We start from the raw sequence: 27074 nt of genomic DNA, 5'->3' as shown, positions 1-27074 counted from the left end.
ATTATTAAAATTTTTACACAAAGTCTAGCTGATTCTACGACTTTTTGGAAAGTGACTACCAGAGGATTCCCAGCCTTTATTAGGAAATCTGAAGTTGACTTACGTATTCTGTGTTAGGCGCGTGGTATCGGAAAACCAAATATCTTCTGATAGCATTATTCCTTCATATCTCAATATTAATCATCTTAACTATCTACGATTCAAATGAGCGTTTACTGCAGTGAAGAACATAGAGACCTAATGAGGCTACTGTTGTCATGTGTGAGAAGGATAATATAGTGCTTTAATTTTTTGACTTTGAGCACTAAATTTTCTCACTCCAAAAACATTACAGAGCAATTCAAAAACAGTTACGATGCATATAGTATGCAACTAGTCCCTATTAGACTAGTTTGGATATAGTGACAAAGTGCATATATGTTATTAGCTCTCTACAACACTGCCCAAATTGTATTTACTGCGGTGCACTATTAGCAATGCTATGTTTGTACATCAATCTCAAACGAAGTGTATGAATGGTGAGTGTGAGACTGGCGAGGCAACAGGAATGTGCATAGTGTAATAACATGAATTATTAAATTTACCACACGACACATTCACACATACTATATTATAAGCATATATGACTACATACATGCACACATGCTACTATCTCTTTGTTGCCTCTGGCATTTGGCAACAAAATGTTCATCACGCCGTCGCTGCCATGCCACACGCTATTTTTATGCTGCTCTTTATGGTGTATGTGTGTATGTGTTGGCAAGTTGCACACAATAGCCAGCAAGCAGTAACCGACAAACGACAACCGACAACATTCAACATGCAACATGCAACATGCCACATGCAATGTTTATTCTTTTATATTCCTTATAAGTTATTTGTGATTATTTTTTTGCTCACTCTCATGTCAGGCTTGTTCTGGCACTTTTTCGGCCTTTTCTTGCCAGTTTTGGCACTTTTCGCCAAACAAACACGTTAATGTATATGTTTACATACTTTCTGATTTACTAGGTTTTTGTTGTTGCTATTGTTGGGGGTCTTTTTCTATTTAATTTTCTGCTAAGCAGCCTTGTCGTCGCTTTAATGCTCGAGTTGTTTTCTGTAAAAGCACAAAAAAATATATTAATTTTAGTAGGAGAAGTATCGGTTTGGCTTGCCAAGCAGTGTCGTGTTTGAATTTAATTTTCCTACTTCAAAGTAGCTGCCAAAAGTGTCTTCTTCCGCAACTATGTAATTGAGTTTGATTGGCTTTAATGCGAAAAGTTTTTCGAGTAACTGGTTGAAATTGTGTAATATTAGTTTGGGTTGATGGGTACATAAATATGAAAGAATATTTGTATGCATCCTGTCTGGCAATGATCGCTTAATTGATTTAAGAGAACAATAGAACTTTCGTTGAGTCCGATAATGCATTTATGCTAGGTTGTGTTTTAAGGGTTGATAACATTCGCGTAAGTGGAACGTCGGAAGAGAACTACGTGACGTGTCAGAGGGAGAATGGGTGGATATTAGTTGAAGGCAGTATTTGCTAGTATTTCTTGTTCAGAACCGCATATCTATCTAAGAGACATGAGTATAATTCGGTAATTTCAGCAGTCAATAGCTCAGAAATCAATGGGAGGTGCACAATTAGAGAAATCTTGAAGATAATTCCTTTTTATGTCTGTGACCAAAAAAATGTATGTAAAGTTCGGATTCTGTTCATTTTTAAAACATATCGTGCCGGCCTTCGCTCAAATCAGGCTTGAGGGCATGGCACTGATGTGTTAAGGGGGGAGCCTGGTTTATGAGGTCTAAAAATTGCATCTCTTTGCAATTTTTTTTTTTAAGGAAAAAATTAATTTAGCACTGCAAAGTTTTTTCTATCTTTTAATGAACATTTAAAAAGTATAAAAAATTTTTGTACTGGTTAAAATAAGTTTGAAAAAAATATTTAACATAGAAATTAGTAGAGCGCTGCAACGCTGGAGTTTCCAACTGGCGTACAAGATACAGCGCGTAATTATTATCTAAAGCAAAATATTCAAACGGATTTCTAATTATAATATAATTGTTTTTTATTCTAGATGAACTAAGAAAACTGAGAGAAATTCCAAAATTTCAACTTTTTGGAGGTTTTAAAGAAAAAAATGCCTTTCTATAAAAAAAAAATTCACTTCAACTTGGATATACAATAAAAACCTTGAACAATTTTTTTTTATCTATTTTGTTAGTTCAAACAGAAGAGAATTTAATACTGAAGAGAACAAGCTATGATTCATTTCAAAAGGTTCCTTAGTTTTTTTTCATTCATGTACGCCAATTCAAAGAAATCATAAAAATGAAAAGTCGAGAAAAGAAGATAAAGTTTGTACTATAGCTGTACGGTCACAGCGTTACTACCTAACGCTCGTCTACCTTTGGCTTTGTATCTACGGAAATATTGAGAATTAGGCTCTGTAACTTTGTGTGAATATTCTGAAATATATTAGGAATCGCTTAAAATGAAAAAAAAAAATTAATTTTTTTGACCTGATAAGCCTGGCTACCTTATGAAGCGACCACTTTGGCTTCTTGGCACCACAAAGTGTACTCAGGTTTCTTCAGAGGTCAGGTAGATTTAAAGAAAACTAAGTGCAGTACAATGGACTTAATGTTGTCTGAGTGCTGTATTTGCTAGTTGTCCCGACAAAAACAAAAAAAAAAAAAACGCTATTGAAGACACGATGCTTGCAAAAAGTTGGTTCGCTAGGTGCCTTTGACAAAGTACCCCGGGAAACTGCTCATTTACAAACTACGTGGTATGGGAATATCTTTTAAATTTGTTAACTTCGTTGAACAAATAAATTTGGAGACAAGATCTATAATATGTATAAATAAGTGCAGAATATTCAGATGATTTTGAGACGCTCACTGGATTAAAGCAATGGTGTTTGATGTCTCCTTTACTTTTTGCGCTATATTTAAATGACGTGCATCAATATTTGGGTAGGTATTTGAGAGTTGTCAATCTAGATATAAGCTTGCTAGTTAATCCCCATGATATAGTCACTTCAAAAAATTATAAGTAATCTAAATAAAAGCTTACTGTGAAAAAGGGAACAGAGGTTAACCTAGTTAAACCGGGAATAATGGTTTTTGGCCGTGGAGACAAACTACCGACAAAAGAAAAGTTAAAATATCAACGAGAGAATATTATTACAACAGGCCCGTACTGATACTTTGGGGGTGGTTCTAACACCCAAATGGTTTTTTAGAAACAACTGGAAAAAAGCAATAACGCAATGCCAAGTTTAAACTGCACATGGAAAAACGTGTTTGAAAAGAAGGAAATAAAATTAGGTGTGAAATGGAAAATGTTTCAATCAGTCAGTCGAGCGGTCCGAAATGAAGCGGCGCAGGTATGGAAGTTGTGAGCAAATTGCAATTAAAATTCGAAAAGAAAATTTTTAAGCTCGCAAGATTTTTACCTTATTATGCTAATTATTTAGAAACACGTATCCTAGGTAGGTGTGGTCACATTTACACACTTCCATTACACTTAAATTATCCAAAAAACAATCTTTGCATATGAAGTGGCTCCCACGCCTCTTGACAAATATAGTTTTAAAAAGAAAGGTTTTCTGGACTCGGGTTTTAAAACAAATATAATTGGCTTACAATTTGAAAAGGGACAAAACGAAGTTAGAAAAAAGCAAGTAAGGCAGAAAGAAACGACATTTATCTATATTTTATTGACACCCACTACCATAATAATTTCCCGAAAATTATATTGTATTTTCCAAATTTTTTACTTGCAGGCTGTGCCTTTTTAACTTACTTTAGCCCGGAGAGCACAACGACGGCTGCGAACTCACCAACAATGCCACAAGCAGCTGCGCTTAATGATAAATCGGCCTTAACAGGGGTAAGTGAAGTTGAATCAATATATTTCTAGTACTCCCTTGTTATCAATGCACAAAATCCTGGTAGTTGTATTTGCTTGTTGTAGATAACCTCGATTTTTTGTTTTGTTTTTTGGCATATTATGTTTGAGCATGAAGCAAATAGAAGTACAAAATCCATTTAATTACTTCGAATAAAATGCTTTTTGACACGATAATTTTACACAAAAGAAGAGCAAAATAAATTAAAATAACTTTTTTACTGCTGCACAAAAACATACAAATATATAAAGCGTAGTTGAATATTTTTATTGCATGGTTTTAACCAAAATATGAGTTTTAAACCAAGCTAATTTCCAAAATATTTACTATTATTACAAAAAAACAAACATTTATAGCATCCTTTTAGGCGCACGTTATGTACCACATGCGCTTATTGAAAATTTTAATATAATTTTAAAGTAGACTGTCATATAAGGATGATAAACTACCAGGTTTGGCCTTCAGCTATGGCTAGCGAAGTTTTACTTCGGCTGCAACCCAGTGGGGCTTCGGCAGCAGAATTCTGGTCGCTCATTTCACACCTATTCACATACTCGCCAATTACTTGTTGGCAACGAAGCAACATGAGCGAAGACTAAGAATGATAGAATACAAGGTTCCGTCTTCCGAATTTGCTGTGTCGTCAGAGCCCCTGAATAAATGAACAAAAAAAAAAAAAAGGGAATTAATTGTTTGTGAAGAAGAAGAGTAGGCGCAAGCAATGAAAACAATCAAATGCAAGAAATTATACGCATACACGCACACTTTCTTGCCATGGGCATTGATTGGGGGCATTGATTTAATTTATGTTTTCATGATTTTTTTTAGTTAAAATCAGAATATTTAATTGCTTCTTGTTTTGTTCGTTTGTTTCGTATTGGTGAAGGTCTTGGCGCGAGGTTTTTCAAAATCGCAAAAAAATAAAGTAACTGTTTTGAGAAGACGCCCTTTCAGTGCTCAATTCGCCTTGAAAAAGCCGGTGTTAGTTTTTCATATAACACCAATGCTGTCATGACCCCGGTTACGTCAGCTAATCAGCTGATCCCTTCAAGATTACCGTGAGCCGGTTCACGGTCTGATGTTGATCATTCTTTTTCTGAATGTTTTCACCCTGACTGTCTTATACTTGGTTAAACAATTTTTGGTGCAATTTAAGTTTATTTGAACATACAAAGAAATTTCCGGAATGAACGAATTGCCATTCTGAGCGACAGTCAGGCGGCACTCAAGGCTCTATCATCCTGTGAGATTAAGTCCTCACTGGTACTAGAGTGTATCGAGAAACTGAACCTGCTAGGAACGCACAATCGCATCCAGCTAATTTGGGTCACACCATAAGGAGAAACTTAGGGATGAAGAGTTAAAGCTATAGAAGATTTGTTGTCTCAAAACTATGGGGCTACGCCAGGCGAAATCCTTATGGGGAAGGCAGAACCAAAAGAAGTATAAAAAACGCATAATTTCCGGTAAGTATTAGCTCACAATGCTCACAGGCATTCTTACAGGCCACTGTAGACTGCGTAGTCATCTGCACATGATCGAGTTATGATCCACTGATTCTTGTCGTTTCTATGACTAAGGCCAACTTCAGTCAGAAGAAAGGCACATACGCTCAGCCCAACCCTGCTCTGTCCTGAGTTTAATAAGGGAACTGGATCTGGATGAGGTTCTGCGAAGAGTAGAGGGCACAAAAGACTTGGATGCCGAAGTGCAAAACTCGTGGAAAGTCTAATTTAATCTGCAAAGGAATTTAATTTTTTTTGTGAAACATACTTTAAGCGCTTGAACCTTGTATAAGGCTATTTACGGCTACTCACTGCTATGCACCATAAATTTCCCAATTTTAGCGTAAAGCATACATTAAGGCGCTCATTACGTGCCATGCAAACGACGTGCTTATCTTTTTTGAAACACAGTTGTAATTATTTATTCTTTGTTGCAAGAATTCACCACTACTTCTACCAAAAATGTGCAGTTCGCAGTATCCACAAACTTTACCGCCGACAACCCCAACCACATTTTTAGACTGAAATGTGGCTTTAGTGGTCAATGGAGTTTTGCTTTATTACACGATTTTGCAATTTAATGCCAACGCACATAATTATGTAGGCACGCGTATTAGCATGCATTTTTCAATGACTCTTATTATCATTGTTGTTGTTGGTGCTAAGCTACTATTCATGCATAGTCGAATGCTAAGCGGGAAGTTGATTTTTGTTGTTATTGCAAACTATGCACTTATCGGCGAAAAATCAGCATAAAGTCATATAAATTCAAATGTTACCAAATGTTGGATTCAGTCAAAATCCACAAATCAGGCGTACACAACCATAGGCACATACATACGAGGGTCGTTTCAAAAGTGCGTGCAAAAATAAATAACTACTTATTTTTAGGGGTAAACCTTTTTTCGACATATTCTTCTGTTAGGCTTACACACTTCATCCCACGCTGTATTAGTTTGTTGAACCGTCCCGAATAATAGAATTTGTACAAATCTGAAAAATATCTATTCGTTTCTGCGATCACTTCCACGTTTCAATAAAATCTTTATCTCACCAGCCATTTCTTCAAATTGGGGAGCACATAGTAGTTTGATGATATGAGGGAGGCAAATCTGGAGAATAGGGGGGATGTGAAACGAGTTGGAACCCCATTTCTATTAATTTTATGCCCATAACTGCTTAGACGTGAGTTGGTGCGTTGCCCTGATGGAAAGACGCTTTTTGAAAATCACTCTCTTCACACTTCCTCGTTCCAAACGAATACCAAACACAAAAGAATAAACAGATCTGGTTGAAACTTGGTGTGTATTCTTCCAATGGAAGCTACTAATTACCACTACATAACCGCGATATGCGCCTCTAGTGCCATCTCGCTAATGTTGCACGGACTTTTCAAACGATCCTCGCATATAAATTTAGGCGCGTAAAAATGCTTACATTTGTGTGCGTGCGAGTATGTTAAGTGTATGTGTAATTTGTCCATGCTAACCACAGCTGTATATTGTTAAAATAAACTCATTATTCACATGCGCCAAATTCAATGTGAACTCCAACTGGCCGCAACCTTCAAAATCACCAAACTAACTGCTATAAACAGCTTCCGGCTAGCACAGATGATATTTGTTGTTGTTGTTGTTTCACTGACCTATGGTGAGTGCTAAATTTGAAAAATTGCTCATTATGCATTTGCCGCTCTCACAAAAAGTGGTTATTTGCGCTTTTCAAATGCTATTGTTGCATTTGTTGCAAGCGTTTTGGTGATTATCAGATTTTGTTTAGGCGATTTCGTATTCCACATTGAAGCGGACCATAGATATTGTGGACATATGAATGCATGAGCATAAATATATGTGTATCTACATTGTTGTTAGTGCAGGTGCATGTGTGTGCGTGCGCGTGGTATTTGTGTGGCATATTTGGTTTGTGCAACGTTGCTGTGGTTGCATTTTGATTTTTGATTGTGTCGCCATTATTTGTCTCTAATCGGTTTGAGCGACACTGATGCAGAAGCGATTGTCGTTGGTTATTTATGTGCGTACATTTGTAAAATTTATTTAGAGAATATTTAATGCACTGAATTTACAATAAATTTGTCTGCACCAGATTAACATCTACATGGCAAATCATAAGTTAACATTTTTGTGGTGGTGGGAAAAAATTGAATAAATTAAAGTAATGGAATCGACTTAAGCTAGGAAGCTTAGGAAACAAAAATAATTATTTGAGAATTAGAAACTTTACAGAAACACCGATATGTCTAAGCAACTGTGAAAGAATACATGAAATCATATTATAATTTTTAGTTCACTTTAAAAGCATTTTAGCCCTTCTGTTCTCAGTCACCCACTCAGAATTCAGAGTAATTCTTGAACAATGAAAGTGTTGGCTTCACCTTCCATGCTGTAAATCGAAGCAATGGAACGGTGATGACCTCTTGGCCTGATTTTGAGAAATTCAGCTCCCAGATTAGTTTTTATTGGTCTTCCATTTTGAGTTGAATTGTTTCACTTGGATAGTTTCGTTAATGATACGAGAAAAACATTTTAATTGCATCTTAAAAGTCTACTTAGTCGGAGTAGCCCTTCTTCTTCTCGTCAGTTGATTCACTTAGATTGATTGGCTCACAGCTGATTCTCTTAGATTGGCTGCTTGATGCTCTCAAAGAAGGCATGCAAAGATGTACCTTTCCATTTTTTCATCAGGTAGAATTTTTTATTAATTCATTTAATCTCCCGGATTTATAAGAAAGTTCCATCTCCTCAAACAATTTTTATTCAGAACTTCTAGAAAAATCTCGAGTTTCAGGAATGTAACTCATTCAGTTTTAATATAACAAAATGTAAATTGGAAGGGGTTTAAAGTCGCGTTGATTTTTGAAAATTTTTTTTTGGCAAGCGGCCTTGTGCATTTTCTCTATTTAATTCAATTTATCTCTAATACTCGACACATCACCGACAGCAAAAAAAAAAAATTCTCGAAAATCAGCTCGATTTCTTAGCCTTTTTAATCTTTTCTTCGGTAGATTAGAATTTAATGGGTTATAATCCCGTATACCTTAAACATTTCTAAAAATTCTAAAAAAAAAGTTTGAAATCATATTGAAAAATATTTGAAATTTGCCCAATGCTTAAAACTTCAATTTTTATGGTTTTTGTAGCAGAATGAATTACATTAGCAAAAGACAAAAAAAAAAAAAAAACCGAAATTCAACAAATAAATTTTCAAAATTTGTCAATAATTCCCTGAGCTATAGTTGTCAAGCGCCCGGTGTGTAAGCAATAAAAAGGCTTGATATTTTACTTTTAAATATTTTTTACTGATACTTACAATGAGGAGGATTCGATTAGATTAGACAAGTCCAAGCACGCAATCAGGAAGACCATTGAACTACACCCGGATAAATTACAATAGAGAAGCAGTATAGATACAGTGTGGATGGTAGGACGGAAAAACTCGTTTGAGGTCACTCTTCTGCTTTCAGGTCTCATTGATGATTCTTAAGAGATCCACAGGGAGAAGAGTATGAACCTTATCCGTACTCAGAACAACGCACCCCAACAGCTTAAGACTGATTCTAGAAAAAAACCCAACAGCTGCAGAGCTAATGCTCTGCTAAGTCCTCACTCTCACGACAGGGCAGGCATATTGGGTCGGCAATGATTTTTCACACATACGCCACAGTCATATACTGACCACAGGCGTTGTGCTCTGCAATTACACCCACCAGTACTCTCAGCTCCTTAGTTCTAAGTTTTAAGTGAAAGGTTGCTAATTTCCTGCTTGTTTTTTTTATAAAACCTCTGGCTACTCTGCAGGAGCCCAACTCAGACCAACGCACACCTTATGAAGTTGTCAAACCATAGTTGAATCGATGCAGAATTGACATCTAGAAAGGGCTCAGGGCTTAGTAGTATGCTGAGGCAGAACCTTCAGTCTGGATGTTTAACTAAATAAGAAAAAAAATTGTAATTTTTGAGTCAAACTTCCTCTTTCGACATACACAACGTCACACTTCACTTTTCCTTAAATGAAAGTTTATGCTATAAACATTTGCCTTCCAAAAACAAGCATATTTTTCTGAAAATTGCAGTAAAACCAACGTCTCATCTGCTAGTAAATGTGCTACCGTCATAACCCACATAAACTAATTCGAAAAAATTACTTAAAAACTCAAGAAAACTGTCAAACGTTTTATCACACTGCGCGCCTGAGTTAATTCCAAAAAGGATTAAATTTGAATTCAAGTTTGAATTTGGCGAGTCCTTCAAAGCGTTCTGCCATTGCTGGCATGCATAAATGTACGAGTATGCAGTGCGCTGGTGTAGGTAGCCTTTTGCACGAAGTGGAGCGTAGCATGGCAGTTGGTTGGCTAGTGTGCAAACTTTTTGAGGCAGCAGAGAAGACGAGCTTTGCTATGCAATACAGGAAAAAAGTGAAGCAAACGCTTATCTTGATCTTGAATGGATACGGTTATGGATATGAATTGTGAAAGATGCCACTTTTATGGCGCATGCACGCACACACATATACACATGCACATGAGCATTGCGCTGCCACATGACACACTTACACACATACATTACTGACGGCATATTTGGAAGTCGGCCTTTTTTGCTGTTGTTGGCTGCTGGTTTTTGACATTTGGACTTTTGTGTTGTTGGTGGATATGTTGGTCGCATGACGCGTATTCAAATTTCTATTTAAATGCAATTTTTTTATACAAACAGCCAGCTACATAGCTTGCGTGCTGCAGAGTATTTTTTCCTCTGTTTTTTTTTTTTTTTTCTTTTCTGTAAACTCAGTTGAGTAGACTTCGTAAGAGGCGTGTTGGTTTGAAAAACTTGAAACTTTTGCATACAAAGTGAAATTTATCAGGCAGTCAGTAGCCGAACTCACTCTGGAGAAAACTCGATTCAAGTGTATGTGTGTGTGTCGACTGCACCGAGAAGGAAGTATAAGTATTGGTTGGCGGGAGATGTTTGAGAAGTAAAACTTTCTAAATAGAATATGCACTCGGAAATCATAACGGAAATTTTTAAAATGGCTAATATTAAATGTGCTTGAAAAGTGTGCATGTGTGCACAGGCAACGTTTTGTGGTATTGAAGAGGAAGTCAAGTTTTTGGGTAGTGGTTGGGGTAAAAGCGCATGCGACTATGTGACAGGAAAACTAAAGTGGTCGCTCCATTCACAAATGTATGCAATGCTGATAAAGCTGGCATGCAAACATTCGTATATTTTTATGCACAAACATGTGCGTGTATGTTTTTGTGTGTCAGGAAGTCAGAGAATCTCTTTTTCACCAACGAAAAGTGACTTTTGGTTTTAAGTGTGATTCTAAGATTTTTGATTAGGATTTAAGCAGTGACTTTACTGTTATGCCATTTCTAGTTTTTACTAGTTTATCCAGCGCTTTCACCACCGCACTTAGCCGACCGGATATGCTGGTCATATCTTGCTTTTTCCTCGGCTACGCCCGTCTGGCGGTAAAAGTCAACTGCAAAAAGATGACAATTGCATGGAAGTGTGGGTGCAACCAACAAAAAAAAAGAAAAAATTGAAGAAAATAAATAAATGAAAGTAAATTTTCATATCTATAATAGTTTTTGCACAAACACTCGTACATATGCACGCACACATGCATGCTAGGCAGCGGAAGTTCAAAATGGTAGATTATATTTGCATAAAGTTTTCACAAAACTAGCCGCACTTCTTCGTTTCCTTCCTGCTGCTGCACCACTTCTTCTGCCACACTGCTGCTGCTTCTAAGCATACATATTCCCCGCCTCTCTCTTTGCTGTTGCTGTATTGCTGCCATTTCCTGTCCTGCTTCTACTTCTACATCTTCTTTTCCAATTCGAATCTTTATTGTTTGCCTCACCAGTGATTATGCAATTTTAGTTATTGTAGTTATTTCAAAGTTTGTTCAAGCGCAATTTCTTTTCTGGTTTTATGCATGAAATGAAAATGCATGCCTGAAAGTATGCAACATTTATGCAAAGTCGAATAAAAATAAGAATAAAATATGCCAGCAGTTCAAGCAAATAGAATGTGGGTTAGAAACTGTCAGATATTGCATTTCCGCATTAGAGATTCGGTTTTGCATTGTTGTTATAAAAAATGTGCAATTTGTATTCTAGTTTGAAAGAAATCTAATATTTTTCGTGGCATAGCTGAGCTGATAAATTATTTCCGATTATTAATTTCGTTTTTGATTTGCAAAATTTATAGCATGTTTTTAGGCGTTCCACTACTAGTTAACATGTGATTTTGATTTAAAAAATTTGTTGAGTATTTTTAGGGGTCCCTATTTTTATCTATTTATTCAATAGAGTAATAATTGTAAACAATTATTCCACTTAAAAGGGAGGAAAAAAAGAACAAGCACTGGTTGCTGAGTCCAACGGCTGCTGATTTAACTGGTTAACAATGCAGAGAAAGCAGAAAAAAGGAAATCATTATATCACTTATATACTAAGTGTACTAAAGGCTAGTTTCAAGAGTAGATAAATTGGAAAAGATGCAGATAGTACAATCGAAAGTATGGTGTAACCACTCCTATGTATACCAAATAATGTAAAAGCCTGTAAAGCTAAATTCTTAACATGCAGCAAGATAAAATTGATTTATGCCACTAATATTGCAGTCTATTGTCTGCTTCAGAAGTTCAGCTGGCTTGCTGTTGTTAAACACCGGTGATCTATTAGTTTGGAGTCCTGAGCGTGTATCCATGAGGTGTCTTGCGGGGAACTTGCAGAAGTAAATTCGAGTGGTTTGCAACTGCATAGTCGATTCGCAGACGAACGATAGTATTAATATTCCGGCATGATACATTTGACGGGCTTGGTTTTTGAACCTCGAAAGATTGAAGGCTTTGTAGTGAAGTTGGTACTGGTTCCATTTGTTCAGGGAACTTTCATAATTGGTACGCCTTACCAGTTTTTTTATATCTTCTGGAAGAGTGTGTTCGAATATGTATAATGGGTCATTGTTTGTATCCTTAGCTCTAGTATCCACCTGCTCGTTACATGACTCGGAACCCACATACATAAGTTTGACTGAAACTTTTTTATGTGTGATTACGTTGCGGATTTTTGTGATTACTGGAGTGTTAATAGCTGTGTTTACTATAGTAGTATGGGAGTAACGTTTGTCAGTGTGTTGGAAGCCTCCCTAGGCCGTGATCTGATTGTACCGACTGTTATTGTACAGGCCAATCTTTGTATTCTGCTGAGTAATTTGGTGTTATAATCTATCCCTAGAGCTTTCCATCAGACTACAAAATCATATGATAAAATTGGTCGTATAAGCGCCTAATACAACCATAATGTATGCTTAGGTTGAAGACCCTATCTTCTTCCAAGCATAAGATTACAGGCATATAAAGCAATTTCTGATTTCCTTACCCGTTCTTCGACATTTAATTTCCAGCTAAATATGTAGTCCAGAATTGCCCCTAAGTATTTTGCACTGGCTGAAAGTGAGAGAGTGTGTCTGTTAATATATGGTAGGGTAAAGATTGGTACCTTATGTCTGGTTGTAAAAAGCATACGTTTTGTTTTACGCGGGCTTAAACTTAGGCTACAGCCTGTGTCTCAAGTGTTAAACTTACCTAACGCCCACTGATTGTATTAGGACACAATCCTGACTCCATTAGCACAACGATCCCACCTGTATTAAGTTTTATTAAGATTTTGTTAATCACACGTAACCAAAGAAGTAGAAATAATACTCCCCCCTTTGGAGTACCTCTATGGGCCCTCTAAGTTATGTTGATATTACCCATGGTAGCTTTGATGATCCTGGTTTCTAGCATAGGGATGATCCAATTGCTGATACAATTTTCAACCTGTAAGTCTATGTATTAACAACATTTGCATAATATCAGTGCTAACGCTATTTAATGCGCCTTCTATGTCTGCGAAAGTTGCCATGGTATACTGTTTGTTTACCAGGGACCCCTCTATAGTTTGAATGTTGTGCAGTTAATATACTTGAGCTCTCCAGCGAGTTTCTAATATGTATGTCTAAAAGCCGTTGAAAAGTTTGTAAAAGAAAGGGCGAAATACTGATTGGTCTAAAGTCCTTCGCTGATTCTTGTCGTTTTCTACCAGCCTTTGATATGAAGACCACTCTACCAAGTTTCCAGCTATTTGGAATATGACCTAGGTTTAGACACACCTAAAAAAATTTCATTAGCCATGGTAGAATACTGTCAAGAGTTTACTGTAACATTTTAGGAGAGATCCCGTCAGGTCCTAGAGATTTGAAGAGTGAAAAGAATTTGATTGTCCATGCAACCTTCTCTTTCGTAACTATTACATCGACAAGATGCTGTGGGTAATATTGGCCCCGCCGGATTCTCCCAACATGGAACAGAGTCAGCTGTGTAGTTCTCACTGATTTAATGAAACATCGCTTAGACGCGTCAATGACTTATTCAGTAAATTTTCGGACTAAGACTTAAAGTAGCCGTCAAACGTGATGCGTTGAGCGTTTTAGCGAACCATTTTAAAGAATATGGAAAGTAAATACAGGAGCCATTACTTTGAGCTCTACTACTCTGATCAAAAAGTACCTAGGACAACAGTCTGATGACGCGCTAAATAAAATGATTTGAGGTCTATTCGTTTTTTTTTTTGTTTTTTGTGGTTTTTTTTGTTGGGTTGCCTTATCTTTGATTAACATACCTACCAAAATTTTATCGCCACTGCCTGATAATTGTAAAAGTTATCCCGAATTGAGTAAATCTACTTTTGCACGAGTTTTCGATTTTTTACAGTTTTATGAATGGAATTGAATTTGCAACGAGTTTGTATTAAATTTGGCGTTAAAAATTGATTCAATGGTCGAATATTTTAGACATTTTGGAAAACTGTTTCGGTAATGTCACTCTAAACAGCCCTTTACGACTGACATGAACGCTTCAGAAGAGGTCGGAGATGACGTAGAGAGGATAGTCGAGAATAGTCGCAGGCCCTTGACATCAAAAATTGATGAACACATCAAACAAAGGGAAAGAAACTTGATCAATAGCTGCAACTTAACCATCAGAGAGCTGGCACAGGACTTGAGAATTGCTTATGGCTAGCCTGCGCAATAGAATGCAATGGAATACTTTATTGAATGCTTTAGAAAAGTCAGACTAAGTACAATCAACTTGGAGCTCTGATAAAAACGCGTTAATGCAGTATTTGCTAAAATACCGCTAGGTTAGCCAGCGTAGACCGTCCAGCGATGAAGCCACGCTGGTGAGCTGAGATTAAACTGTTGACGGCAAAATACATTTTTTCACTCACAATACTCTCGAGCAGCTGAGATTGGCCTTTAGTCAATAGCATCACTCCTTTTGTCCCTTTTGAAAATTGGGGTAATTTAACTAATTTCCAGGTAACCAAAAATACTACTGTACTCAGTGATGTGTTGAAAATAAATTTCAGCGGTGATATTAGCGCTGGACAGAGAACATCAATGCCATTCTGTGTACAGAGTTTCAATTTGATAATACCCCGAATTATGCTATCAGAGGTAAGACTTAAGGAAACAAAGTTTAATCATGAAAGTTGATTATTGTGAAAAGAAGAGCACGAGTCTCTAGCATTGTCATTAAAAAATTCGATTTAAAAAATTGGCAAAGGTTAGCTAGCAAATTTTTTCCAGGGCAAACAACCGAGGGAACACCCAAGCTGGATTTGGTTGATTTAATGTATTGCCAGGAAATGTTTGAATTCGATTTTATATTCGCTTCAATACTGAAGATATCATTTCTATAGAGAGACTTAGGTATGAAAGAGAGAATAGAATTTGGAAGCGCTATAGGTCAGAAGATGCAATCAATCCCTTAAAAATAATATTCCAAATGGCGCAAAATTAATCATTAATTTTGTTTTCAAATAACATTTTTCTTAGTAAATAAACGATTTTCAGTGATGGAAATCTTTTTTGAACTTTGCGCGCTCCATTGCTTGTCTGTTTGTATGCCACAGCTGTCTAGTCAGAAGTGTCAAAAATGATTGCCATGCGTGAAAACTGAAAATTTTCCGTTAACGTGATTAATTTTACGCCACCTTGTACTATACATTTTAGCGCTCCAGAAACTATATTTCTTGCAGAAGATATTTTGAATAAAAAGATTAAGTATTTTTAATTACCATTCCTGTATATATTGTACATATCTACATACGTATGTTGCATGCCCCAAGTTTAATCCGACCTAATAGCCAGTCAATTGAGGTGGGTAATAATTTAGTAAAAGAGACATAAAATCCCCTATGGTAATAAAAACGTAAAGTAGCAGATAGAAAAGCAGCACACGAACCCAAAAAAATAGCACCAACACTAAGCGATGCATAAAAAATTAAGTATGTACAAAGGCTGATAAGCATGAAAAAAGCGCAAAATTGTTGTGCGCATAAAGATTTTTGCCGCTATTCAGTTAGATTTTACAACGAGGTGGGTTACGTGCTCGAGAGAAAAAATTAAAAAAAAAAATTAAGCTTCTAAAAAAATATGTACCCAGACACAGGGCAACAGAGTTGTTGGCCAACAGCGTTTAGACAACTTGCACCACATTGCTGCATCAACTACTCCTCCTGCTTTTCACTTTTTTTATTTGCCTAGGCCGCAAAGGCAAGCAATTGAGCGCTGTACACCGGCCTAGATGGTTAGCCAGTTAGCTGTGAAGTCTGCGGTGGCATTCAAAGCAGTTAAACCCTGTCAGTAGACGGCGATTTTGGCACCAAAAAAAAAAGCGCAAAAATAAGAAACGAAAAATGAAAACAACCAAAATAGTGGATATAAAAAAATGCCATCGACATAGTTCACATTTTCTGTAGTTTCGTACAATTTTTCTGCTATGCAGCTGCCGAGCCTGCCCTTACATCTATTTTACTTCCATTCATGCATACACACATACAGCTCTAAACATGCCAGTAGTAGGTGTGCATGTACTTGCTTTTGCCTGCCTCGTTGTTCATATGTGCCTGTGTGTGTGTATGCTTCTCTGCTATGCTCTTGCCTTCGTTATGCTCTCATGCGTCTGTGGTTGTATACGCTTACAGCGGCTTGATTAATTGCCGACTGCGGTTAAAAATTTTGCTGATTTTGCTAGTTTATCGCAGCCACACTACCGCCAAAATCCTTGTAGGGCTTCCATTTATGTCGTTGTACGCCCACTAAACGGTATTTTTGCCTACGAGTATCCCTTATGGTTGTTCCATAGAAATTTTAGGCATATTTTTAGCTAACGCAAGCAAAACTATTTTATAATATATTTCGTCTTTTGTGGAAAATAATTTATGTGTCCGCCAGCGCGTTGGACGTGCAAAGATATGAGAAATTTTTGATGTTAAATATATTCGATACGAAATGATATATTAAAATTTTATTTAAAATGGCGGAAAAGTGTTAAACAATGTGTCAGTGGAGCTGAGTGCAGAGGAGGAAAATTTTAATATGCTTGCACTACGTTTGAGAATTAAGCACTCATCCTACTTACAAAAGTTCTTCATTATAAGCATAGTTAGGCCCAACGAGCGCGGGAGGCATTGCAAAGGTATCGCTTTGGATCTAGAGTTATCAGGGCTGGCTAGACCGTAGAGTAAATTTCTAAAAAGTTAAAATGAATGTGAAGAAGACTTATTGAATTGTAAGCGAAACAATTTACGAAATTTCCATGGAATAGTTTGATGAATAATAATTTATAACACAGGGCGCAAAAAATTACTTATAGGCGGGAAATTAAGGCCGGAAAATTTATGAATAAACAACTGAAAGCCCGTCAGTATTTGTTTTCACAGTCTCTTTAACAGGTGCTCTATCCCCATATAATAATGCCTCCAAAGAGCTCTACGCCCAATTATTTTTTTAAGATTCTCTGTTACGTTGGAACTAATATTGCAGATGAATGCATTCGAAAGATTTTAGAAAAAGAATAGTACAAAAACAACAACAAAAATTTGTTCATATACGATCCATGAACGTACTCTAGCAAATTCACGCTGTACGTTTTATGAATGAAAAGTTTTACAATATGATAATAAAAACATCTACAATATGCTTATGACTGGTCTAAATATATCAAACTGGTTGAAATCAAGTCAGAGTTTAATTGGAGGATTGAAAAAGGATTGCATTTGCTCTGTTTTTTACTAATAATGACCCGTCAGGCAGCATAGCAAAAGGCAGTTCAGTGTGGGATGTATAGATTTCGAAGGATAATTTAATGGACCAGTAGTCGTAAATTCATTGATCTGTTTAGAAGTGATGATTTCTGATTTATAAGTGGAATATAATGAGAGTGAAGTAAAACACTTGTTACCTGCAGAGCTGTCCAAAACAAAGAAGGACGCATTTTTTATTACAACACTCAAAGTTGGCTGCGGTTAACATATGCATATTAAACATATCTAATGTGTGGTGATTAAGTCTCGTTCACATTTACAATTAAGTCTCGTTCACATTTACAACATCCCCTCTGAACGAGATACTCTTATAATATAGTATATAGTTACATAGCTCTTCAATATTTTTTTTTTTGTTTTTTTTTTTTTTGTTCAATTACATGTTTTAATACAAGGCAAGGTATAAAAATAAAAAATATAGTGCAAATGGTTTCTATTTATACATGTGTTTGTAAGCAATCAATTAAGTCCAAATTTCTTTGAAAAATATTCTAATTTGATTTTAGGCAAGCCTTTTGTCAAAGCATCTGCGATCATTTCATCGGAAGGTACATGAACTAACTTTAATTCTTTATTTTTAATTCTCTGATGCAAATACTTAAGTTTGATGAGTACGTGCTTTGTAGCGTCCGAGTATGAATTGTTGTTGGCCTTATTCTCAGCTCCTTTGTTGTCGCAGTACAAAATGGTTAGTTTCGGAGTTGCTGGAAAAATTTCACGTTGTAGACCCTTAAGCCAAGTGGCTTCCTTGGAGGCTACAACCATTGCCACGAATTCGGATTCAGTAGTTGACAGAGTAATACGCTTCTGCAGCTTCGAAGCCCATGATACTGCAGCACCCTGAAGCAAGAAAACATAGCCAGTTGTGGTTTGAGCTGTGTCTAAATTACCAGCATGATCAGCATCGCAATAGCCTTCGACCTCTGAATGTTCCTTTTGATAAGTTAATCTCTTATCAATGGTTCCTTTTACATATCGCAACACACGTTTCACGGCTGCCCAATGCGCTTTGCCTGGGTTGGTTCCAAAACGACTCAACATGTTGACCGCGTATGCTATATCCGGCCTTGTCAATTGTGCAGCAAACAGCAAACTACCAACTGCTTGCATATATGGCTTCTGTGACATTTCTTCAATATCAGCTGTTTCCGTTGGACATTGACTTTTCGTCAACTTTTGGTTCGGGTCCAGTGGCGTCGAGATTGGATTACAGTCTAACATATTAAACCGCTTCAATACATCAAGCAAGTAGTGCTTTTGATCTAATGAGATAGTGTTATGGTCGTTATTACGCGTTATTCTAATTCCCAGTATTGAGCTGGCTTCACCCAAATCCTTCATTCGAAAATTGTGGCACAAATTAGATTTTAGCTTGTCTTCTATGACGCTGTCGTTGCTTAGTATAAGTACGTCGTCGACATAAATGGCGACAATCAAAGTTTTCTTTTCACTTGGAAAGAAGTACACACATTGATCGATTTCACTACGAACCAGACCAAAATGGAGTAGCGATTCATTCAAGCGTTCATTCCAGACTCTTCTGGATTGTTTCAGTCCATATAAGGACCGCTTTAATTTACAAACGCGCTTCGTTCCATCGTCACATCCCTCTGGCTGTTTCATGTAAACATCCTCTTCAAGTGTACCATTGAGGAATGCCGTTACCGCGTCCATTTGTCGTATTCGTAGGTTAAGCTTTGCAGCCATGGCAATGAGTATGCGAATTGAGGTATATCGCACAACGGGGGCGTATGTTTCCTTGTAGTCGATACCTTCAATTTGCGTGTACCCCTTCGCAACAACTCGTGCCTTGTACTTACACACGTTACCATCTGCATCGCGCTTTACCTTGAAGACCCATTTTGAGTCAATGACCCGTTTCCCGCTTGGAAGATTGACTAGCTCCCATGTTCCGCATGCCTTCAATGCATCAAGCTCAGTTTTCATTGCTTCTTTCCAATGCCTGGCTTCAGCGCTAAACATAGCCTCATTGAACGACAATGGATCACATTTTTGCTCTTCACTTGCCATAAAGCTATACTTAGGTGGTAAGTAATTAGGTTTATTCCTACCTTGTTGCCGAATAGAAAAACGAATACGCTCCAATGTAGAAGTGTCCTCATCAGGAGTATAGCAAGAGTCATGTAAATCATCAGCGTAAACGCCGGAACTGTCCAATGAACTCACTTCAGGTAGACTAGGTGATTGGTTTGTAGCCGCTTCTTCAGTTGACACTTCCGGTGCGTGTCCGTCAGATAAAGTATCAGCATGTTCACGTTCGCTTGTTAACTGATCGCCAATTTCAACGACAATTTCCCCTCTGGAATTGGCATCTTCAGAACCTATACCGACTTTACATTTACTTTGTAACACTGTTGAGGGCAAAAGATTTTTCATTTCATTGATATTCGTTTCATTAATTTCAATTTTGTCTTCAAAAAAAACAACATCTCGACTGATTACGATCTTCTTAGTCATTTTATTGTACAGCCGGTATGCTTTGGACTCGTTACTGTAACCCATCAACACACATTCAGTTGATTTTTCATCCAGCTTGAGTCGTTTTTGTTTTGGTACGTGGACCATTGCTCGACAACCAAACACTCTTAAGTAAGACAAATCTGGTTTCACGTTTGTCCACATCTCTTCAGGAGTTTTGTCATTGCCTCTGCATGGGATTCTGTTTAGCAGATATGCTGCTGTGACAGAAGCCTCAGCCCAAAATTGCTTACATAAACGTGCATCTATCAACATGCATCTTATACGTTCAACAATGCTCCTATTAATTCTTTCGGCGACACCACCTTGTTCTGGAGTATACGGAGCTGTTTTTTCATGTTTAATACCATGCTCTGTTAAGAACTTTTGGAATTCACGACTTGAGTACTCAGTGCCGTTATCAGTCCGAAACACCTTAATTTTTCTTGAACATTGATTCTCCACGATCGACTTATATTTTTTAAATTCATCAAAAACATCTGATTTCGCAGCAATCGGCACTACGGTAACATTGCGGCTGAAATCGTCGACGAAAGTAACAAAAAAACGTGCACCAGAGTGGGACTTTTCTTCGAATGGGCCACAAACATCTGAATGTATCAAATCGAGACGTTGTTCGGCTCTTTTACCTGGATATTTGAATGGCAGCCGGGATTGTTTACCTTTCATACAAACAATGCATTGTTCACCCTTATTCGACGATAGCTTTAGACCTTGCGATGACTCTTGTACCTTTATCAAATTGCTGTCACAAATATGACCTAGGCGACGATGCCATAACTCATGGTTATCACTCGCAATCATCGCTTTGTGTCTGCTATCTACGTTGTGTACAGGTATACAATTCAATCGATATAACCCATTGACAAGTGATGCTGTACCGATCAATTCAGAATTTGCATTATAAATTTCACAACTCGTCTTTTCAAAGACGATTTTATTCCCTTTGATTGCCATTTGACTCACTGATAAAAGGTTAGCACACAATTGGGGAACGCATGTGACATTAGTAATTGTTGCTTTAGATTGACGTTCCTCTTTGCCAACATCGAGAAACATGTCTAGGTCACCAATACATTCCGCTTTAAGACTGGAATTGTTAGCAACAATAACATTCTTTTCCAAAACTGAGCGTTTGTTTGAGAAAAGCGAGCTCTCCATTGACATATGGGACGTGGCACCGCTATCGACGTACCAGTCTTTCGAATTTACATTACACGCGAGAAGTGAAGCAAACAATACATTATCACGTCTAGGTTTGTTGTTTACCGGTTTATTTTTCTTCTTAGGACAGACCTTCGCAAAATGCCCAATTTGCTTACAGAAATGGCACGCAAATTTTTTATTTTTCGCAAACATTGCACTGTCGTTCGAAGTACTTTTCTTTGGATCTAGTCTTGATTCTTGCAACAACGTAGTTTTGACATACTCAATTGTTAGACTTTTTTGAGTATTTTCGATGGTCATAACGAAAGTATCAAATTCAGCTGGTAAACCAGCAAGCATGATTGAGGCTATCACTTCATCATTCAGTGCCAAACCGGCACTTTTGACTCGTGACGATAACGAGAGCATTTCAGTAACATACTGCTCCATGCTGCCGAAGTCAGAGAGCACGGTGTGAGTGAATTGTTTTAGCAATGCGACTCTACGGCTAAGACCTGTTTCACTTAAACTTTTTTCAAGTGCATCCCATGCATCTTTCGCCGTTTCCTTTCCATCAATATATGAAAATACGTGTGAATCGATCAGCAAGGTGATCTCGGAAAGACATTTCAAATCTCGACTTTTTTCTACTGCTGTTGACGTCGCCGTAAGTTCCTCGTATGTGCAAGACCACAAGTCCTTGATAACGAGGTACGATTTAACATTCCTTTTCCACGCGTTATAATTTTCGCGACCGCGTAGCTTCTCAAAAGAAATTGTATGAGAATTCATTATTAACCCAAAAACGATAAATTCACACGTTTTATCAAGGGTTCCAGTGCAGCTTAGTCTGATGACACGCTCTCTCCAGGTGAAAACAAATTTTATGCGAGATGTGCGTAAAACAACAAATATCCAAATATATACGTGGTACGAGATCGAAATTTCGAAGTTTTAGATAAATTCGATTTTAGACTCTCAAAAACGTTAGCCCATAACCTGATGATTTCTGATTTATAAGTGGAATATAATGAGAGTGAAGTAAAACACTTGTTACCTGCAGAGCTGTCCAAAACAAAGAAGGACGCATTTTTTATTACAACACTCAAAGTTGGCTGCGGTTAACATATGCATATTAAACATATCTAATGTGTGGTGATTAAGTCTCGTTCACATTTACAATTAAGTCTCGTTCACATTTACAACAAGAAGCTATTGCAGAGCCTGAAGTACAATCGCTGTTGCTGGAACATATTTTGCCTATTGGACGAGAAATAATTACAGGAAAATCAGGTGTCCAGGATATGCAGCCAATTTTGGATGAATCAGGTGATATTAGCGTCATCAAAATTTACGAATATTTTACTGTTATTCACTCTAATCTAAATCTTAGGTTTTCAGTTATTATTGTTCAGCTTTATTGACGCATACTCAAGCAAGGATTCGAAAAACGCCAATTCTTTTCTTAGGCTTGTGATTTATTTAGTATATGATGCCACGTCCTACACAAAATACAGAAATAGGCCATTACTATCATGAAATTTTCATTAGGTAAAAAATGTTCACAATTTCTTACATAGTATGATACATGAGCATATCAGACATGGCAAAATATTTTGGTAATGTGAATATTATATTATTCATCGGACAGGGAACCTATCAGGATTGTTAATGCCAGTAATAATATCATGAGTGGAAAGACTAAGTGAACCAAAGTTTAAGGCATATGATTTTGAAATAAAAATGGTGGGTCGTCGTTTTGCAATAAGTACTTCATTTATTGACTTTAAGAGCGATATTGCTTGAGAGTGTGGAAACAGATGTAAATAAATTATGGTGCAAAGAAAAGGCGGTACTTAGAGTTTGAACGATGGGAGTACATAAGGTGACCAGATGGTTTCATAAGGTGACCAGATGGTTTCATAAGTACGAGTATATGCATAATATTGCATAAGTGAGATCTACCTTTTACTCAGAAAATCTTTTATTTTTTTTTACATATTTAAACGAAAATCAATTAATAAAAATAAGGGAAAATCTATAAATTCACAGGGGTCACACCAAGAGCTTTGCCAGTATGGACTTGTATAATACAAGCAAATTTGGTCCTGCTGATCCTGCTATCACGAAAAGGTCATTTCTCTATACCATACTTGACACCCAGGGAACTGAAAAATGTGTCCGCTTAAGAGAAAAGTGAAAAAAATTAATAATATGTAATGCGAGGGTTGAACCCAAGAGAAAAATATTTACTTGCGGTACTTAGAAAGGTGTCCCCTTATGGGAGGTGTCCGCTTAAGGGAGGGCCCGTTAGGAGCGGAGTACACTTTATATTGCTCGAATGGCCGCCTGCGGCGCAAAGATAACAGTTATAGGTCGCCCATAAAATTTTCATGAGGCACAAATGTAAGTGCTGCATAAAACTAAAATAAAATCGCTTGCTAGCAGCAAATTAAATAGAAAAATTACGCTAGAAATAGATTATAGAGCACTTCCAGAAGAAAAATTTAAATAAAAAAGTAACCGCAGAACATTAAATTCTCTATTATTCACAAATAGCGCGCAAACTGTATGCCATAAGCCATCAAAGGCCTTTCGGTATGAACACACAGTTCTCTAGGTCTATATAAGTGTGTGTTGTTGTCTTCGCAATTCAATATGCAACCGAAATGTATAAAACAACGGGGAGCGACAGCGAAAAATGGTCATAAAAATCACGAAAAATTTACATGTTACACGCGCACTTACTTGTTCCTGCTGCAAGAAAATGGAGATAGTGCATGGGAAAGAGAGAGAGAACGAAAGAGTGAGAGCGGGAGAGTAGCTCTATAAACAGCGGAACAAGACTACTCATGTACATTAACAGCGAAAGGGTAAGCCTTTAAATAAAAGCGCGCACGCCACAAAGCATGCAATGCAATGCAGTTGGCGCACATAAAACGAAACGAAAGGAAATGGGGAAGAAATGTTGAACGTACAGCAGTAAACATAAAATTCAAGTTGTATGCAAGCGTGGCTAAGATACGAAGTGAGACGCCTGCCAGCAATGTCTTACTGCAAGCCACAATACTTCGCATTGCTCAGCTGTGTGAATTGGTATGAGTGCCGCAAAGTATGCAAAGCTTGTAACCCCAAAATGCTCTGAAGAAGTTGTACGTATGCATAAAAGCGTAGAAGTGCATAGTGAGCAATGGTTAGTGATGGTGTGGCGCGAGCGGGGAAAAACCAAAATCCACAACCGAAAACGAATTCATGTGTAATTAAAATCCTTTGTAAATTTATGGATATCTGGGTTTGTTTGATGCCTCTCTCTCTTCGTGTAGTATCTTCTTTAATTATAACTACTAGGCTGACTTGGTTTGGTGGTTTAAGTGACCCCTGAGGGAAAATTGCCAGTAATTACAGTTGAGTGCCGTTTGGGGCTACGTAGGTTTGTTTCAAAATAAATTAGTTTCGATTTGTGATAAAATAAATGCTAAAAGACGAATTGTTTTGAGGCACATATCCAGGGTGCATACGGGAGTTGGGGCATGCATATATTGTACTATGTGTCCCAAAACCACTCTTTGTGCTCTTTTTCAGATAAGATATTGATGAGTATAACTTAACTCAAGAAATGAAGAGCAGCCGTTCTTTCGTTTATAAGGTTTAGCGTAAATTGATAATTGACGAGGACCCTTTAAAGTGAGGGCTCTTGCAAAGAAGCATAAAGTTTCTGATCGTCTTATCCGTCGAGTTGTCTACGGAGATCTCCGGCATAAATCTTAAGTTATGCGTGAAAGACAGTTTATGTTAGAGCAAACACGAGAGCAGCGAGTTATCCAATTAAAATGCCTTAAAAACAAAATTAAATTAGCAAGACTTTGCTCCAGTTAATATTGAGTAAAAAATTCATGAAGTTTCATTAAATTTTGTTCAAAATCAAATCTTCTTAGCCTCAAGTTGTCCTCAAATACCTTACGCACCCTGTGCATAGACGCGACATATAAATTTTGGAAACATTATTACTTTGAAAGTGTTATAAAACTAGTAAGAAAGTTTTTAGTGCCGAAAAAAGCCTTTAGCTAAAGCTGAGTAAAGCGCAGTTTGGATGCCCAGGCCAGACAGGAAACTCATTAGAAATTTTAAGGTGATAGTCAAAACAAAAAAGCATTGAGAAATACAGGGAGACTAGATAGGAATGATACATTTACTCCAAACGGTTGAGTCACTTTTGGTTTGTTGCAGTCTGTAAAAAAGAAAAATTATGCGTCGTTTACAAGGTCAAGGAAAAAAATTAACAGAATCATAGGAAATTAAGTGCGTGCTGTATGAGCATAATTTCAATTCATTTCATCTCAACCACTCCCATGAAACAGGCTACGTGAAATCATATTCTTTGTAGAAAAAAGTGGAGCTGAAGCTTTTCGTGAATATTTGGATGCAGCTGTGATGTGGATGGTGATTTTAACTAATTTTCGGTTAACTTTTTTTCATTTTAAATTAATTTTCAGTGCCCGAATTTCATTTAAGTATTTCCAAAGTTACTTATCTGCTTCTTCTTGTTTCCACTGGGTGCCACACTTCCCAGCCATACGCGTAGTGCGAGTATGACGTTTGTTTGCCAACCACAAAGCGCGAATTTTTTAATGACTACTTTTGAATGTCCTTGCAAGAGTGTTGTGCGCCATGCGTTGTGGTTTGTGGATGCGCGGTTATCCGGCACAGCATATTTGGTACTTTATTTCACACTGAGGTGCCGCCACAGGCACACACACGCACGCGTGTGCGAACAGTAAACCACGGAAAGGAAAGAATTGCAAGGAAAAAGGCGTCCATACATACACATACACACATACATAATGATGCAGCACTGAAGATGTCAGCAAAGAATTGCAGATTTGCGCTTGCTTTTTGCTCTTTGGTCGATAGCAGTTCCAGTACCTCTAGTAGTAGTGGTAGGGGTTGTAGTAACAGCAAAGAGCAACCGCTACTAGCGAAGCGTACAATTAAACCCGAAGTGCGGCTGAGCGTTAACGTATGTAGATAACGATTACGGCATCCAAACAGGGCAACAGCATTAAGTTACCAAAAAAATGGGATATGTTAGCGTAAGTTTTTGTGCTGTTGTTGCTGGCAGTAAACTACCTAAGCATAAGCAATGTATGCACGTAGGCGCCAAGAGGAATGAGTAAAGGCAAATTTTCACTTCAATTTTTATTTTATAATTTCGTTTTCCTGTGTACACAAACAAAAAAAAGAAAAAAATCAAAAACAACAAAAGCAAAAAAAAAAAAAAGAAATGCAGACTTCACAGGTAAATCGTGTGGCTTCTGTAAGTGATTAATGTAACCGACTGTGACAGCGCGGTGGGCAAATAAAAAATTAAGAAAAGAGGGGCAATAAAACAACAACATCCTATAAAAACAATATTGCACTAAAAAAAAATTTAAATTGGCCGAATTGTAGGTAAGAAGGAATAAAAAGGCCATTGGGCGGTCTGTGGTTTTGCAAGCGCCGCTTTAGCCGTGAAATTCCCACTCGCTGGTTGTTGCGCTTCTTTAAAGCTTTCCAGATTTTTGGTTTTATACGCGACTATAAATTTTTGAGGCGCATTTCTGCTACAGCCATTATACAAACATACGTACATATGTATGTCTGGGTAGGTATGTAAAGCTTTTTTTTTGTTATTTCAGCCGTTGATCCATTCGTCCGTACTGCGCGCGCTTGTTGTTATTACTGCCATCACTATTGTAGGCAATAAAACGGATTCGCTCGCTTTTAAGTAGTTAATTTCTTACCGCCAGTTCTCCAACCCCTCAGCCATCCTGCCAATCTCTGCACAGCGCAGCAACCATC

General features: G+C 37.3%; 1 protein-coding gene across 1 annotated transcript in view; it reads left to right on the top strand.

Annotated features, from left to right (window-relative positions):
• The window catches only part of LOC128860522 (UPF0746 protein DDB_G0281095-like), a 79429-nt gene that overhangs the window by 33910 nt on the left and 18445 nt on the right, over positions 1–27074 (top strand). Inside the window, exon 2 of the mRNA XM_054098108.1 lies at positions 3780–3886. Within this exon, the coding sequence (XP_053954083.1) occupies positions 3780–3886 (107 nt within the window). The remainder of the gene's footprint in view (positions 1–3779; positions 3887–27074) is intronic.

Source organism: Anastrepha ludens, chromosome 4 (assembly GCF_028408465.1).
Source record: "Anastrepha ludens isolate Willacy chromosome 4, idAnaLude1.1, whole genome shotgun sequence".
Taxonomy (NCBI): Eukaryota; Metazoa; Arthropoda; class Insecta; order Diptera; family Tephritidae; genus Anastrepha; species Anastrepha ludens.
This window is presented reverse-complemented; position numbering and strand designations above follow the sequence as displayed.